The 18,273-nt window shown below is 43.2% G+C and overlaps 2 protein-coding genes and 1 non-coding gene across 4 annotated transcripts; all 3 read left to right on the forward strand.

Moving 5' to 3' along the window:
- The first annotated feature begins 3,415 nt into the window (after positions 1-3,415).
- On the forward strand, positions 3,416-9,591 carry pus7 (pseudouridine synthase 7). Of its 2 annotated transcripts, none has more exons than XM_068314113.1 (17): positions 3,416-3,555; positions 3,752-3,877; positions 4,309-4,608; positions 4,685-4,763; positions 4,950-5,075; positions 5,157-5,301; positions 6,517-6,628; positions 6,701-6,778; positions 6,881-7,009; positions 7,393-7,518; positions 7,591-7,652; positions 7,737-7,897; positions 7,997-8,123; positions 8,483-8,584; positions 8,678-8,807; positions 8,903-8,994; positions 9,210-9,591. In XM_068314113.1, exons 3-17 carry the CDS (start codon positions 4,319-4,321, stop codon positions 9,344-9,346), a joined length of 1,896 nt encoding a protein of 631 aa, XP_068170214.1. In that variant the 5' UTR covers positions 3,416-3,555; positions 3,752-3,877; positions 4,309-4,318; the 3' UTR covers positions 9,347-9,591. The 2 variants fall into 2 exon arrangements, with proteins under 2 accessions (XP_068170214.1, XP_068170213.1); XM_068314112.1 differs by having other exon boundaries at positions 3,752-3,856.
- A 1,692-nt stretch (positions 9,592-11,283) lies between these two features.
- Positions 11,284-13,376, forward strand: aplnr2 (apelin receptor 2). The gene is made up of 2 exons (XM_068314115.1): positions 11,284-11,419; positions 11,827-13,376. The coding sequence occupies exon 2, from the start codon at positions 11,912-11,914 to the stop codon at positions 13,199-13,201; it is 1,290 nt and encodes a 429-aa protein (XP_068170216.1). The 5' UTR covers positions 11,284-11,419; positions 11,827-11,911; the 3' UTR covers positions 13,202-13,376.
- Positions 13,377-17,830: 4,454 nt separating this feature from the next.
- On the forward strand, positions 17,831-17,936 carry LOC137594682 (U6 spliceosomal RNA). Its single transcript, XR_011035335.1, has one exon. It is a non-coding gene; the product is annotated as a U6 spliceosomal RNA (small nuclear RNA).
- The last annotated feature ends 337 nt before the right edge of the window (positions 17,937-18,273 follow it).

Raw genomic sequence — 18,273 nt, forward strand, 5'->3', positions numbered from 1 at the left:
GGTAAATCACTGTGTGCAGTTATAATACTGAATATAAAACGGCCCTTTGTGGAGTGTATATGTTAGACTAGCTGAGCGTCACCCCGCCCTGCTGCTGCATTTCTGTGTAATTAGAGTAAATGTTGAAAAACACCATATAAAGAGATGTCAAAGAAACTCCTGGATCTGAGTCTTTATCGGGAACTGCACCAAACCATAATGGGCCCTTTCCTGGCCCGCTCCCCATCGGTCTATCAAGATTGGTGGAAACCTGACCTATAGATTTTATGTAATCATGCTGACAAAAAAATAAAACTACAAACGAAGCGACCAACAGATGCTTGTGAAACACAACCTCTTATAACATCTGAGAGGTTTTGTTGTACTGGAACAGGATGGAGGTGCTGGTGAAGCGTCCCGACTGTGGAAGACAGCGGTCCTCTACACGGACCCCTTCTCTGGAGCCACATGTTGAACACACTGCATTTGATTTTAGCTGACGTGGGTCTGTTCTGTGGTGTCTTCTTGTCTTGATGATGGATGATGATGGAAACGCTGTCATTTTCTTGTTTTTTTGATCTTTGAACTTCAAGCTTAAAGTAGTTGTGTGACCTTTGTGGAGTCGATATTCGATTGAGCTCTTTGACCAAAACAATGATTAAAGATGGATTTTGTGGGATTTACTGTAGCCCTGAGGTTTAGTCTATGACATCACACATTTCTCATGACAGCTAATGTCACAGAGGAAGAAGGGCTCAGTTTTTTCTTAAGTCGCCTGAGAGGATCGGAGGGAAATAATGACCGACAGCAGCAGACAGAGGCCGGATTCTGAAGTTTAATGAGTGATGATTTTAATAATAAATAATAAATAATAAACCTTTATTGTCCCACAGTGGGGAAATTTGTGCGATCGTGGCAGCAGGGGTGGGGGTGGGGTCATACATAAATACTTAAATAATATACATACATATTAACATTTGCAACATATGAAATTTACATATTCATATATTGTAAACATATTAACATATATCATATTATCATAAATTTACAGTTATATTTACACATCAAAAATATACACTACAGACTGAAGATTACATTGTTCATCCAGAATTACAATGTTTTGTTCTTTGAGTTCTGTGAGTTCTTTGAGTTCTTTGAGTGGTCTGCTGGGAGGATTGCTGGTTGTAGAGGTTTTGAATCAACAAAAAACTTTATATCTAAATATCTTTTTATTGAAAAGCAAGTGAGTGTGTGTGTGTGTGTGTGTGTGTGTGTGTGTGTGTGTGTGTGTGTGTGTGTGTGTGTGTGTGTGTGTGTGTGTGTGTGTGTGTGTGTGTGTGTGTGTGTGTGTGTGTGTGTGTGTGTGTGGTGTGGTGGGCGTGGCTTCCTGTTTGCTGATGATCTGGACACCTGTCTACCATCAGTTCCAGTATAAGTAGCCATTCTTCACTGGATGGTGTCACTGCAGAACTGTAAAGTGGGAAGACAGACGGAGCCTTCCACGCTGGATGTTTGACACCTCTCTAGCCCCGGTGGACTCATCTTTTACGATAAGAGGTTTACATGATTGGAAACACTTGGTGCTTCTGAAACTCTACCTGGCCGATGTGCACATGTTACAGCTTGCCTACACATGCTGATGCCTGGACAAGAGGAAGATGAGATCCTCAGGAGACTGCACAGAGACTTTTTGACCGTTGCTCTTTGAACAGAGTCTAGAGGTTTGAATAATTGTCTGCGGACTGAGATTCAGAATGAGATCAACACTACTTTCCACAGAGCAAACAAACATATTTAAATTTATTACGTTTACTCTTCACTGTATTTTTTAATCAGCTTGTTTACATGTTTTTATTGGAAAATGGCCACAAGCAGACATTATTCAACTCTTCTCTCTGTTGTATGAACTGAATAGGGTTACAATGATATTATTAAAGCAAGTTTTAATAAAGGATTATTTTTCAACCACTTTCACTAAAGTGATTCTAGTTTTCTTTGTTTATCTGCTTATAATATAAATTTGTCCTGATCCAGTCTATGAATGGTTCAGATGAATGTGATAATCTCACAGTCTCCCTTTACATACTATTTGGAAATTATTTTTCAAGTGATTACATGAAATGCAAAGCTGTGAGTAGCAAAAATCTCATATGAAAAGGTTTTGCAGCTGGGTGTGAAGCAGGGCCTCAAAATCTGAGATCATGTTTCTCAGCTGGAAACTGGTGGATTGCTCCATCTCAGGTCGGTGGTGCTGATGTCGAGTGAGCAGCTGGGTTTCTGTTCATGAATGATGACAACATTGGCATGTGGGATGGTCCGCAGTTTGTTGCAGCATCAGGAGTAATAGATGAGCTTGTATCAGACCATCATGATGAAGGGAGGTGACCTGCAATCCAACGGACCTATAGTCCAACCCTCATTTATTATCATAAGCACTGTGTCATGACTGAAAGTAAGAATTTCCAGATGCCTTCAATTGAAATGTCCTTCCATCTAAGCATGACTCCTCTTGAAACATTAAGCTTTGACATCTGCAGTGAGCACAGACGCTGTACTTTCACATAGAATGAACAGGTTGAGATTGAGGTAACCCTTCTCAGGCTGTTTGGGCATGTCCAACCGAAGGGAAACTCCAGGGCAAATCCAGGATGGGTGGATGGATGAATGGATATAAATATTATATAAATATTATTTTTGGAGTGTTTTTTTTTTTTTCTTAACCCAATGTCTGCACGACAGAAATTTCTCCACTAAATTTCTATTCTGGGTTCATTAGGAATTACAAAATGTAATAATTGTATGTATACATGTGTGTAATCTAATAAATATATTTCTTGGGATTTTTTTTATGGCTGGCAACTCCTCATAGGTTATCAATATGATAAAGTATGGTCTATTTTTTTAAACTACCATATGACCACGTTACATTATAACCAAACTGATAGTAAAATATAATGTTGAGTTTACCAATTTCAGGACAAAATGATTCCCTTAATATATTAATTGCCAAAAATATATTAATAATTTTTAATTTTTAACACCAAACTCGTGTTGCTCTGTGAGGTGTAAAGCTGCCACTTCCCCTAATTTTCTTAATTTTTTTGTGTCTTAATTTTTCATTTATAACCACAATATATTGTGTAAATGTATAATTTCTTCATCTACAAATTTACATCGGGTTCCTTTAATTTTCAGAGCTAAAATAAAGCGTTTCCTGCACACAATGTTCTTGAATTTTCCCGTTACCGGACGAGTTGACCAAATTTTTAGAAGGGAAAAAAAATCCACCGGACAAGTTTCCACTCGAACATTTTTCTTGATGGACCCAAATTCTGGTAACTGATTGGTTACACAATCCAGCAATAAGCATGAAGGAACTCAGCCCCAAATGTCATTGGCTTATCTCGCAGCGAAGGCGGAGAAGACGAAGAAGATGATTGGCCGGAACAGTTAACGGAGGAGCTGTTAGCGGAAGTGGGGTGACCCGTCCGTATCTAACAAACACATGTGGAAAAGAGTGGTGGAGCAAAAAGATTCGGTCCGAACTTTTGTGGCTGTCACCAGACGGAACGTCCGGTATGTTCCGGTTCGGTTCGGGCTCAAGGTTACTGTTTATTTACACTGACATTTTAGCTTATCTTAGCTTAGCTGCTAGCAACAGGACTAACTATAGCAGCTGTCGTCAATAACCATTCATGACGTGCAGTGCGCTAGCAGCGTGTTTCCCAGCGTTTGAATGTCAGCTTCACTGCGTGGACGTTGTGTGTTTTAGTGTCAGCCTCCGTTAAGAAGTCTCCCCCCCGGTGTTTAACGGCCAACGTCCACCAGCTCTAAGCCGATCCCGGTGTTTCCTCATCCATCCTACATCCAGCCTCAAGTGAGTAAAGCTGCAGATACAGTAAGCATTCAAACCCAAATAAATTCTAGCATTACTGGATAAACAAAATCAGTTGTTTGCGATAATTAAGTGAACCAATAAACATTTAGATTTACTGATTTTTTTTTGCCAGTAAAACGTATAAATAACGGTGATTGATTTTTTTTTGTTCTCACTGTGGTTTAAATTAACTGATTTTATTGTTCATCGTGTCTTTATTCTGTACTGTTCACATATTTACATTGACCCCACATGTGCAACACTTGCTGCTGGATGTGACTGATGTGCCAGTTTATTATCTATATAATCTTTGAATGATGCATCTTCCTATTTATTTTTAAAATTGTGTCCTCATGTCTCCTGTTCATCATTACTGTGATGCTCCATATTTGACTTCATCAACTGGATGTCATCCACCTCTGCTTCAATCACACTGTGTGTTTGATTCCCAGTTTGGTTCCGATGGCCGAGTCGGAGCCTGTCCTCATTCAGACCGGAGAAAAGCGAGGCTGTCCAGAGGATGAGGAGGAAGACGCCCCGTCCAAAAAACCCAGAGTCGAGAGCAGTCACGAGAATGGAGGTCCTCCAGATCGAAATGAAGAGGAGGAACCTGGGGGTGAAGAAGAAGAAGATGGAGAGGATAGTGGTGAGACGTTCGCCGATATGATGAAGCACGGCCTCACTGAACTGGATGTGGGCATCCTTAAGTACGTCAGCGATCATCAGGGCTTCTCAGGGATCCTGAAGGAAAGGTTCGTTCTGCTTGATCAATTCGTTTTTTTCCATTTCAGAATTTTAACAGATAATTTGTCGTTTTTCTTTCCTCAGATATTCTGATTTTGTTGTGCATGAAATCAACAAAGAGGGCAAGATGGTTCATTTAGATGACCTTACGATCCCTGCAGAGGTAAGATCGCAACCGCTGCTGCTTGCCGTCTTCGTGTTTTTTGAGATTTTAACTGATAGAGCTAAAATTTCATCAGTCTAGATAAATGACATTTGGCATCTTATTTGATGAATGAATATAAAATGACCAAAATCGCTGTTGTGTTATGATCACTTGTGTGTTTGTTGCGTGTTTCTCCCATGTTAGGAGGAACCAGAGGGTCCACCGGTGCCTGAGCCGTCCGTGGAGTCTGATGTTTTGACTGATGAGCAGAAAAAGGAGCTGGAGCAGCTGCAGAAGATCAGAAACAAGGAGAGCCAAGTTTCCATCGAAGTGAGTTCACATATCCTGGATCTCTTTATGATACCACCTGTGTTAGTTTTGTAATGTCCTCACTCCTGTTGACGCCTGCAGGTGATGGATGACACAAAAGAGAAGCGGACGCTGGTTCACAAAGCCATCAAGACTCAGTTTCCTGGTCTGGAGACAAAAACAGAAGAGAAGGACGGACGCAAGTTCATTGTGGCCTATCACGTCGCTGGGAAGAAAGCTCTGGCAGGTAGAAAGGAAGGAATCCGAACCAGACTCAAGCATAAGGAACAGTTCACACAAATATTAAAAGTCATTTACTATCAACAGCATCATCTTTTAAAAGAGTAGTGTGAGACCTTCAGGTGTCTGGAAACCAGAATTACTCCACACAACCTGGATGGAGTCCTTTTGTGTGTTTCCAGAGTCTTCATCTCCCATCATTGTTTTGGAGAAGGCTGTCAAGCTCCATCAGTGCATTATGGGATTAGATTTCAGTGTGGGGCTGAGAGGATAATGACTGAACTTTAATATTTGAGTGAACTATCCCTTTAAACTGTTTGGACTTAATTCAAATCCAGTGAAATTTATTGCGACCCCCTTCACCACCTCTGCTGCAAAGCATGCTGTTGATTCACAGAGAGGTAAAATGCATCATCTTCATCATGTGCATGTGCATGACGGACGCCTGCATGATCCTGCTCAGGTCTGAACTCAGCGGGTTTTAAATAGCAGCTTTATGACCCAGTTCTTCAAGAGCTGTCAGGGAGTCACTGTAACGGTGTCTTGAACCAACCGTCAGTCCACAGGCCCCTGCATGAGATCTCTCCCCTTAATAAGTCGTCGTACACTTCTTAAACGTCTCTCTAACGTTATTCTATCCTCCCTTTGCTCCTCTCTGGTGGATAGAGGTCAAAACCACAGCAGGTAAGAAACTAAGATTCGACTAAGACTCTGTATCCGGAGCAGAACTCGAAAAGTCTTGAATGGTTTTCACAAAACTCCGAAGTTCTCATCTCTCATTTACTCGAGGGGATTATGGGAGATTTGAGTGTTTTATTTGTCGAAATACCTGAAACAGCTTTCAGTGTTTCTTTGACTACAAAGAGGATTCTGACTGTTATGCTTCCTTTTGTAATATTAGGATGCTTGTCATGTTATTTCATTATTTCCAAAGCTCAGTGCTTCCAGCACGCATCAGAAGTTTGGACACACTGGTATTCGATGTAAAAAGTCCCTCCAGACGTAGTTGTGTCAAAAGAAACATCCGTCTCTTGTGAAACGCCAGCGCCCGTCTTAACTCTGACTCTGAGGTGGCTTTATGTTGCTGTTGACCCGTGCGAAGCAAATGCAGCCAACACGGGGCGCAGTTACACAATCTGTGAGATAAAGTACTCGTAACGGACTTGTGTTCATGTCAAGTTTCATGATTCCTGCTCTGTGTTGTTTTCTGTGTCCATAAAAGCTCCAAGAAAACACTTCTGGCCCAAACACCGTGGCAATTTCTGCCACTTTGTGTTGTACAAGGAGAACAAGGACACGATGGATGCCATCAACGTGCTCTCAAAGTTCCTCAGGTATGTACCTTAAGAGAGAGAAATCAAAAGAACTCATGGCCGTCTTGTGTTCATTACTGCGTGTCCTTCTAGGCTTAGACCCAACATGTTTTCCTACATGGGGACCAAAGACAAGAGAGCCATCACAGTGCAGGAGATTGCAGTGCACAGGTGAGTGTGATGGAGGCACATACTCATTGGTGCTGCTTCCTGTCAGTGCTGGAGGTGTTTTCCTGTCGCTAAAGAGACGACCTGTTGTTCCTGTCCTTTCAGGATCACAGCAGAGAGGTTGGCTCACCTCAACAAGTGTCTGATGAACCTCAAGCTGGGAAACTTCTGCTACAAAAACCATCCACTGAAGCTGGGGGAGCTGCAGGGGAACCACTTCACTGTAGTCATCAGGTAAGCATGGGGGTTGTACCTCATTATGGTGTGGGGTGTTAACGCTTCCTTACATTGTTAGTCTGCTTGTTTTGTAGTTGCTTTTATCGTACAGATTACAGATGGATTAAATCTTAGATATCCTAGAGTATCGGTATCAGTTCACTGAATGGGCGGGGCTTGAATCAGAAGTGAGTGTGGTTAATCTGAAGCGATCAGTTGCAGTTTGTTTTCACGTGTCTGTTGGTTGGATGGCTGCAGGATTACACAATAACTAAAGATGTGTTTTAGTTGGGGAAGAATCTACCAACTGGCCCTGAACGCCTCGGCTGTTGACGTTCCTCATGGATGCTCCCTCGGGTCACATGGCACTGCAGCTCATCATGGTTTAATCTGTGTCTCAGGAACATCTCGGGGACAAAGGAGCAAGTCAATCAGGCCTTGACATCCCTCAGGGAGACCGGCTTCATCAACTACTACGGCATGCAGCGCTTCGGCACCACGGCTGTGCCGACGCAAAACGTGGGCAGGTGAGGTCCTCTCCAGAAGACACGGAAACCACCAGGATGGGGTGGGTGAACTGTTTCCTGCTTTTTTTTCAGGGCTATCTTAAAAAACGACTGGAAGGAGGTGGTGGATTTAATTCTGAAGCCCCGGCCTGGAGGTAAGATCAGTCCTGTTGTTCTTCTTCTGTGGTGTTTTTATAAGATGCTTTCACATCTTTCTGCATCTCTACTGCTTCCCTCAGCTGAGAAAGAGTTCATGGTCCGCTGCAGAGAGGAGTGGGCGAAGACCCAGGACCCCGAGGCGGCGCTGAAGAAGCTGCCCAACAAGCGCTGCGTGGAGGGGCAGCTGCTGAGGGGCCTGTCCATGCACGGCAAGAAGAACATCGTCACTGCGTTTGGACTGGTTGGTTTCTTGGTCAATGATTACGTTGAGAAGCAGCCTCAGTAACTGACGTCACTGACCTCTGATCTCCATCTCAGCGAGCCATCCTTCTTCTTTCAGATCCCTCGTAACAACCGTCTGATGTACATCCACAGCTACCAGAGCGCCGTCTGGAACACCATGGTGAGCCGCAGGATCGACGCCTTCGGCCTGAAGGCGGTGGAGGGAGACCTGGTTCTCAAAGGAAGTCAGTTCCTCATCTTTTGTCTTTGTTTGAAATTTGAAGAATGAAATTGGGTATTAGGGTTTTGAAATTAGGTATTTTCTCAATGGAAATGTCCAGTTTCTTATGAATGTAGTTTTTGATGAGAATTTTGAGACCCAGAAATCGTCAACCATGTAAAATCTGGACTTGTCTCTACACTGACCCACAGGAGCTAAAGCTAAGCTAATGTTTTCAAATGGGAGTGCTCCAACATTTGCTGTATTCATAGATGAATCCGAAGCTTCCTGTTGCTGCTGCCAGGATAAATTCTCCAGAAGAAAAAGATTTCTTCCCACCAACATGTTTTATTCCAACTAAAACTGTTGTTTCTGTTCATGAAGCGGCGGCTCACGTCCTGTCTGCAGAGGAGGCTGAGAGCCGCTCCATCCATGACATTGTGATGCCGCTACCGGGGTTTGATGTCATCTACCCGTCGCATCACGGTAAGCGGAGGACCTGCGTGAACGTAAATGTCACACAGCTGTTGGGTGGGACACAGGATGGAAGCTCACGACAGGAATGTTTGTGTGTCTCAGTGGGGAACGGCTACAGAGAGCTGCTCTCTGCTGACGGGCTAGACATCGACAACATGAGACACAAAGTGAAGGACTACTCTCTGGCTGGAGCCTACAGGCGCATCGTCATCAAGCCCAGTGATGTCAGCTGGTCAGCAGCCAATCAGAAACCTGTATATTATGTCTCAACATAATTCTATTTACAATCATTTCCTCCAATCACATCTAACCTGGACTTTCATACAGGGAGGTGATTCGATACGATGATCCCAGGATCTCTCTGGTTCACAGCGACTTTGAGAAAATGGAGAAGAAACCGGCTCCGGTCTTTAACACGGGTACAGTGTTCTTTTAGATGTTCTGGTAAAATAAATTACACTATTAGATGAGGTTTCTGTGCAGACTGTTTTAGCAGACGGCTGTTTTTTTGGAGATCCTGTGAAAAGTGACACTAGCTTTGAAGTTAAAAGTGCAGTCCGGCTCTTTTGCGTGTTCAAACATATTATATACATAAGAAGCATGACCCTGATGTTTCTGTGTCTACCACCTGCAGAAGGGAAGTATCGGGCTCTTAGGATGGAGTTCTCACTGCCTCCCTCCACCTACGCTACCATGGCAATCAGAGAAGTCCTCAAGCTGGACACCAGCATCAAGAAACAGACGGAGCTCAACACCACCTGGTTCAACTGAGACCGGGGGTGGGTGGGGGTGCTGCTCCAGAGCTCCAGAACTCCTCCAGCTGCTGTTGGCGTGAACGACCAGGTTCAGTCTGCAGCTCCAAGAGCAGCGATTTATCTTTATTCTCCTACTTTTAACTGTTTAACTTGATCTACTGTGTTTTTCTTTGTACAGAGATTAGTTGTTTTTTTTTAAATTTGAGATGAATGTGTGGGGGGAAAAAAATCTGAAAAGATAAATTAAAACTTTTGAGTTTATTAAGAGATCCTGTCATTGATTTATTGCTGCTGGTTTCTTTGCATAAGGGTTTTTTTTTGTGATTGAAAATTCTTTCCCTTTTGTTAGCTCTGAAGGTGAAGCTAGAAAATGAGACTCTGTCTCCCTCTGCAGGCCGCGACAGGTAACTTCCTGTGACATGACTAACGCATCATGACAAACTAAAGGAGCTGTGACGTTTACAGCTCTGAAACAAATGTCCTCTCTTCAGGCTTTTATTTACTCGTCAATGAATGTGCCCAGTGTGTACTATGGTGATGTCACCATGACGACAGCGATTTTTTTGTTTGAGGAGGTGGATCTACCTCATGTCAAAATAAGCATCGCCTGCACTTGGTAAAATGACTTTGAATCAACTTAATCATCAGTTTAAGTGTTATCTGCTTAATTCTGGATGTAAAAAATCCATTAAAATCAGCTCTGGCTCCTTAGGTGATTTTATTTTCATTTTATTGAAAACAAAACATTTCAGGCTCAAACTTTCCACATCCGTCAGATCCACTTAAAACTTCAAAGTTTTATCCAAAGCAGACAAACAAACACGGTCACATGACCTCCAACTCTGACCGAAGGAGGAAACAAATGAAACCACGGTGGGAATCTTGGATGTGTTACGGTTGAAATCTACATATCAACAGGAAGGCAGGGATGTTGAGCCGCCTGCGGATGGTGAGCCGCTGCTGTGTGTGCGCGTGTACAGGTGTGTGTCAATGTGTGTGCAAATGCAAGTCTGTTGTCGTGAAAGAATAGACTGGAATGTTTCAAGGAACATCTGTCTCTATAGCAACAGATTGATGGTGGCCTGACCTCTGCCCCTGTGGAAGCAAACACTTCCTGTTTGCTGTCCGAGCGTCTCCATTGTCTCCGCCCCCCTGATTCGAGGAGGTTGTTCTGTTGTTTGTCAGCAGGAACAAACAAAAACACTCAATGGGTTTGTGTGAGATGTGCTGGGAACGCCGGGAAAAGAGTGGGAAAGGAGTCAGGAAGTCTATCCATCCATCCGTCCATCCATCATCAGTCTATGCATTTTCCTTGTTCAGATGTCCCTCTGATCCTGTGATGTAGGACTTTTCTAAACTAATTTCATTCACCAAAACATTTTGATCTTGCTGAAATTCAAACTTTGGTCACACGATCTCTTCACATGTTGCTCAAAAACAAGTGGACGCCTCACATTCCAGGATGGAAGAAGGGAAGAATCCTCCTCAGACCCCAGTGGGTCGGTTTGATCAATAACAGAAAGACGTCTTTCAAACCTGAACTGGGAACCAGTCCCTCTGGGTTCTGGTCTTCCCTCTGAAACCAGTCTGGTTTGACTCCTGAGGGCCTCCAGGGCTCCTCGCTGTCTTTGTCCTCTGTGTGTGTCTTCATTTGTGTTACTGTACACACTGTGAGCTCAGAGTGTTTGCACAAGTGTGTGTGTGTGCGTGTGTGTGTATGTGTGTTTGCATATGCATGAGCATGTGTGTGTGTGTTAGCAGAGAAGACAGGGATTGTCTGTGGGTGGTGTTACTGTGTCTCTCGGGAGGTGTGTGTGTTTGTGTTGGAGGGGGGTTGTTTGCGGGTCTCGTAAGTCTGTGCCTGGGGGGTCCGGTCTAGGACGGGAGGAAGGGTGTGTGTTTGTGTGTGTGTCTGTGTGTGTGTGTGTGTGTGTGTGTGTGTGTGTGTGTGTGTGTGTGTGTGTGGAGGACATACTATATATTCAGAATGAAGAGGAGACTCGTCTTCCTCAGTGCAGCCTGGGACCAGACAGCGATGGATTCTCCTCCAGGAGGATCATCACATCATTTCTCCTGAGCCGATGACGAGGTGAGTGTCTGCTCTCAGGACTACGGGTCCTCATTTAGGACAAACAGGACGCAGCGTTTCCTGAGTCTCTGTCCATCATCATCACTGCTTCTCTTTCATTCAAAGCTTAAGATGGTTTCAGAGTGACAGATCCACCTTTCCTCCAGACAAAAAAAAAAAGTATTTATGCTTGAAGGAAATCAGGTGATGTTTGACAAGATTTGACAAAAACTCCATATTTACATTACTGTATCACATGTAATATTAATAATAGTTATTAATGTAGGACCTCAGAAACCTCCCACCTTGGATGTGGCGAGGGTTGAATTCACTAATGACTTTTAAGTTAAACTGAATCTGAGCTGAGAGCAGAGTTGTGTTGAAGACCTTAAGAATCTCACTGTGATTCTGTGATTCTTTCATTTCAGAGGAGAACTGACGAAGCCCTACGTTGAGTCCTGAATCCTGAATCTTTGTCTCCACTGCTGGACCTGAGCGTCACCTCCTGTCAGGATGTCAGACCTCCTCCCTCCCTCCTCTCCTTCTCCTTCTCCTTCTCCCCTCTTCCTGTGTGACTACTCCGACTGGTCTCCCTCCTTCACCATCATCCCCTCTGTCTACCTGCTGGCCTTCCTGGTTGGTTGCCTCGGTAACGGCCTGGTGCTGTGGGCCTACCTGGACAGGGCTGACAGGAGGGTAAAGACAATCGGGGACAGAAGTGGACCCAGAATCCTCTGCTGCTCAGGGACTTTCAGAACCAATCAAAACCTGAACAAGAACAACTGCTCCTCCTCTTCCTCCTTCTCCTCTCCTCCCTCCAGCTCCCGCCCCTCACGCTCCCTGACAGACTCCCTCATCGCTAGCCTAGCATTAGCCGACCTCTGCTTCCTGGTCACCCTCCCCCTGTGGGCCGTCTACACGGCGCTGGGCTACCACTGGCCTTTTGGGCAACCCCTCTGCCAGCTCAGCAGCTTCCTCACGGCGCTCAACATGTACGCCAGCGTCTTCAGTCTGAGCATGCTCAGTGTGGAGCGCTACTGGGTTCTGACTGGGCGTCGGCCCCCCAGCCACCCCGCCCTGCAGAGCTGCCCCAGCAGGTCTCTGTGGATCCTGGGTGGGGTGTGGGCCGTGGCGGGGCTGCTGGCTCTTCCTGCCCTGCTGCTGCGCTCCGTCGGGGAGGTGGAGCCAGAAGATGATGACCCCGGGTCAGAGGTCCTGTCCTGCCAGATGGATTACTCCATGCTGATTGGAGCAGAGGTGGAGGAGGCGGAGCGAGAGCGGATGGAGATGATGTGGACGGCCGCCTTGAGTCTCAAATCCACTCTGATTGGCTTCCTGCTTCCTCTGGTCATCCTGCTGGTGTGCTACTGCTCGCTGGCCCAGCTGTTCAGCAGACACTTCGGGCGGGGGCCTCGCCCTGACCGCCGGCGCCAGCGGAGACTCCTCCGGGTCATCATCTCCTTGGTGCTGGCGTTCTTCCTCTGTTGGCTGCCTCTGCACGTCAACAAGACCGTCTCCATGCTGCTGGAGTTCGACTTCATCCCGTACTCCTGCGCTCTGGACCAGCTGCTCCTGGCCGCTCACCCGTACGTTACCTGCGTGGCCTACCTGAACTCCTGCCTGAACCCACTGCTGTACGCCGCCTGCGACCCCACGTTTAGGAAGAGATGCAGGGGGGCCGTGGTCACGTTGTGCAGCAGGGGAGGAAGAGGAAGGGTAAAGGAAGGAGAGAAGGATGAAGGAGAGGAAGTGAGACGAGAGGAGACGGCTGACGGGACAGAGGAGGAGGAGGAGGAGAGATGAAGGGCAGTGCCTCATGTGAAGTAGGAGACAGCTAAGTCATCAAACAGCGACTGCTGATTCATCAAACGACGTCTAAAAATCTTTCCATTTTTTTCTATAGCTTATATTATCATGATTGACTTTTTTATTACGTTTTTTTATTCACGTTTTTTTATTCACGTTCCTGAATTTCCCTTGGGATCATTAAAGTATATATCTATCTTTTTTTCTATTAAAATAGTAGTCTGAAGTCACAGTTGTCTTTTCATTCTGTAAATACAGCCATTGGCTGGGCATTTATCATGACCAGGGGGGATGGATTATAATATAGAGCCTTTTTTTCTCCAGTGGTCCTAATCCTCTTATGTAACTCAAGCATAAAATACACATATGTATTTATATTACATATACATGCATGAACATGTAATCTACGTATATCTCTTATTGCTTTATTGAACCCTGTAAGGATCGAGGATCATAAATCAATTTCCTATAATATATGTCTGACCACCCTGCTCTGCTGGTCGGATAAGGAATGGCTCAAGAGTCGAGGTGAATGGATCATTTGTGTATTTATTCCTGAGAACCATCAACATTACACAAGGATAAATTCAGTGTTGGTTGGGACACATTCACCAACAACATCACAGCATGCCAGCTTCTCTCTGCTGTAGGTTACCCACGGTGATCGTATAGTGGTTTGTGTTTAATTACAATAACACTATATGCACAAAATAATCATGTTCAACATCACACTCAGTCACATGTATTAGTAAATCACAGCCAGCTCAACTGAATTCCATATTTTAATTTTTTACTGTTTATATTTTATTATTTTTTTATTTTATTATGTACTGTTAATGCTACATGTGTCTGTTAGTGTAGTGTATGTCTTGTGGTATGTCCTGTTTTGTTATTGTTTTTTCCTGGTGTTTGGCTGAGCAGTGGATATGTGCAATTTCCTCCGGGATTATTAAATTATCTATCTATCTATCTATCTATCTATCTGTCTGTCTGTCTATCTATACTGCGGTGCTCTGCTGCCACCTTCTGGCGGCTACGGAACATAGCAGGCACCCTCTAATACAAATAAACTAAAGACAAATACAATCACAATGACTTACGTTCAACAACATATTCAATATTCAAGGTGAGCTGAAATATCTTACGTAATATAAAATCATCACGAAATATTAATATGATGTGTTTTGACATGGAGGGGTGCAAACACGCATTGGTTTCGTCAATTAAAATTATTTTGATAGTCACAACCGGAAGCTACTGACAATCTAACAACGTCTAACTTTATTTCAATGTTTTTGTAGTTACCCACTTTGTCCACAAGAGGGCATCACGATTACAGATCCTTCAAGAACGTGGAAAAACATTATTGACACGTCTTCTGAAATAACTTTGTGGATTGATTTTCCACGGCATAGTTTAACAGATATAAATCTAGAGAATTTAACGTTACTATTGTGTTTGTCTTAAGACCTTTGGCGATGTTGTACCTAAAGCATTTCAGTACTTACGTTAATTTAATGGGAAGGAAATATATTTACTGAGAAGGAAGTGGTTTGAGTACGTTTAGCCGAAGTCAGGTCTCGAATATGAATTCAGCATGCATGTCTTAATGGAGTTTAACACGTCTTACTATTTGAAATGTATACAATCGTAAAACTGCTTGAAATTCTGACTAGCAGTAGCCCACATCTCCCTTCGCGTTAGAGTTTCCTACAGGAAAATGAGATAATTGTTCGTTTAGGTTCAGACATGAAGCCTGAGTGAAACTAAAATGTGTAATACAACCATTGACCACAGGAGGGCAGTGTCACCAATATGTGTTCATGTCCGGTGGTCGATCAAAATAAAAGCATCAAACGAACAGGAAATATATTTGATTCAATTTCACGAGAAAAGTACGACCAAAAAACGGGTGACGAGTTTGTAATGTTTTTACATCATTTTTTGAACGATATAAATAAAACGTGTACGTAAACACGCGTTCAAGCTGGTAGAAGGTGATAAAAGGACAGACAGACAGACAGTCAGTCAGTCAGACAGACAGACAGACAGACAGTCAGACAGACAGACAGACAGACAGACAGACAGACAGACAGACAGACAGACAGACAGACAGACAGAAATAGAGAATGTCTGATTTCGATTTCCTGTCTGTCACTTGAGTTTACATTTAGTTTTCGTATTCTTGTAAACCTGGATGTTATTTTACGTTTTATAAAACTTTCCAGTATTTATTCAACACTTGTTCATTCAGTAATGAACCCCTGACCGATTATGGTTCTTTCATTTGTCAGAAATTTGCTGTTTGTTTCTATCAGAAAACAAAAATAGTAGGACTGAGCGACAGACCAAAAAGCTAATATGGATCGAACCGATTTGCTGTATTTACACAAATCTGCCACTGAGTGTCGCTGTGTGACCGCTAAACAAGAGGGCTTCAGGGACGCAGCTGACGCGTCGGAATTCAGAAATTCAAGCGACACGAGAGAATGAAAACTTCCAAGTTAGGATAATTCGTAATAACAGCAGTCGTAATTCCTTCTACACTTGTAAAATTTTAAATTCTGTGTTGCAAAAACATCCACTTTTTTCTTCACAGAAGCAGGCTATCATTGAATCTTACAATCACTCACAATCGATTGGTGATTAGTTGTTTAACTTCCTCTAAAATGTTACTGGATATCGATACGATTTTAGGGATACTATCTTTCTCTCCAACAGACATGCGTTTTACCTACAGCTCTGTGGAATATGTGTTGGGGCTCTGGTGCGTTCAGGAGCTGTCAGAGGGAGGTGAACACAGTCACTTTGAAATCATCTCATCGCTCTTGGAACTTTGATGAAAAGTAATAAAGAATCGTGAATCACTGCAGTGGTTATTAATGCATCCAGAAGCTGCAGTACATCTGCGTGGCCACCGGAGGGCGAGGAAGAAATCCTTTACCCAATAAATTCTGGTCCCATTTCTCAACATGTGCTGTGCTTCCTTGACTCCTCTCCTTGCCTCCTCGCCTCACAGCCTAGTTCCTGAGACACAGGACTGGATTATGAAACTAGGATGTTGAAAAGTAAATGAATGAAAGGCAGGGAAAAAAGCTTTTGTAACCCAATCATTAGATTTAAAATCTTATTCCAATTTCGTTGTTAAGTTGTGTGTATGTGTACAAAAGTAGAGATTGTCATTTGACTACAGTAAATCTATTGAATCACTTTAATTGACATTGTTCAATCCAAACAAGGCAATTTGGAACTTTCATTAATTGGGTGTTTTCATTATCAGCGTTACATTCATATCCAGGACACGCCAAGAGCCCCCAAAATGCATCGTATCCCAGCGGGATTCACGTCAAGTGTTTATCATAAACTACAGACAGATATTTACTGTTTATTTCCATCAGAAAACAAAAATAGTCGGACTGAGTGACAGACCAGGAAGAGAAAATGGATGGAACCGATATGTTGTAGTTACACAAATCTGCCACTGAGTGTCGCTATGTGACCGCTAAACAAGAGGGCTTCAGGGACGGAACTGACGCGTCGGAATTTAGTAATTCAAGCGACACGAGACAATAAAAATTATACAGTTATAATAATTCGTAATAACAGCTGTCTTCATTCCTTCTACACTTGTACAAGTTTAAATTCTAATCACTAGACAGGAAATTTCATGTCTTAACGTTTCACATTTTGTACAACAGTAGTGTTTAAAGTATTTTCTTGTACTGTATTTTCATTAAGATGCGTCATATTGTCATCACTTACAGTAATGAAACAGTCAATCAATCAATCAATCAATCAATCAATCAATCAATCAATCAATCAATCAATCAATCAATCAATCAATCAATCAATCAATCAATCAATTTTTATTTGTGGCGTCCAGATTTGCCAAACATCCCCGTTAAGTTCATTTGAGTTACTTCAAACATGAGATATTGTTTCTGACATTATTTCTACTTATATCCAAGGACAATTTCGTCATTCTTACAGTTACACTCAACTCATTTCTCTGGTCTGACAGTGAAGGGAAACGCTACGAGACGAAGCGTTTTTTTCACAAATCCAGCTCTCCTATTGGACAAATGACTGAGAGGCGGGACATAGCTGCGAACGACCATTGGCTGATGCAGAGCAGACCGGGTTCGAGATCATGTCTAGACCAATCATTGAAGAGCATGTTGAAAGCGGAACGTGAAAAGAAAAAAAAAGTTAATAAACGGGACAGATGAAAGAACCATAATCGGTCAGGGGTTCATTACTGGATGTTCAAGTGTTGAATAAAATACTGGAAAGTTTTATTAAACGTAAAATAACATCCAGGTTTACAAGAATACAAAAATTAAACGTAAATTCAAGTGACAGAAAGGAAATCGAAATCAGGCATTCTCTATAGCTGTCTGTCTGTCTATCTGTCTGTCTGTCCTTTTATCACCTTCTAACAGCTTGAACGCGTGTTTACAGCTCTGTGGAATATGTGTTGCGGCTCTGGTGCGTTCAGGAGCTGTCAGAGGGAGGTGAACACAGTCACTTTGAAATCATCTCATCGCTCTTGAAATGTCCAACCCTGAGGGAAGGAGTGTTTCAGGAGAGGTGCTATAAATACAGGATGGTGATGACTCCACCACTGTATTACTTCAGTAATACATATACTAAAATTGGAACGATACAGAGAAGATTAGCATGGCCCCTGCGCAAGGATGACACGCAAATTCGTGAAGCGTTCCACATTTTGGGAAAACGATTGTCCTCATTGAAATCATCGAATGGACTTTCACTGAAGGGTCCTGATGTTATTAATTTCTGAAATAACTAAAGTCACGGAACCTTTGCCTGTATGGAGGAAGTGCTGTGTAGCGACCCTATTCTGAAATTCAAAAAATGTTTTGGTACAGAAGTTGTGGAACTTTGATGAAAAGTAATAAAGAATCGTGAATCACTGCAGTGGTTATTAATGCATCCAGAAGCTGCAGTACATCGGCGTGGCCACCGGAGGGCGAGGAAGAAATCCTTTACCCAATGAATTCTGGTCCCATTTCTCAACTGGTGCTGTGCTTCCTTGACTCCTCTCC

This window comes from Antennarius striatus, chromosome 4, assembly GCF_040054535.1.
Source record: "Antennarius striatus isolate MH-2024 chromosome 4, ASM4005453v1, whole genome shotgun sequence".
In the NCBI taxonomy this organism is placed as follows: domain Eukaryota; kingdom Metazoa; phylum Chordata; class Actinopteri; order Lophiiformes; family Antennariidae; genus Antennarius; species Antennarius striatus.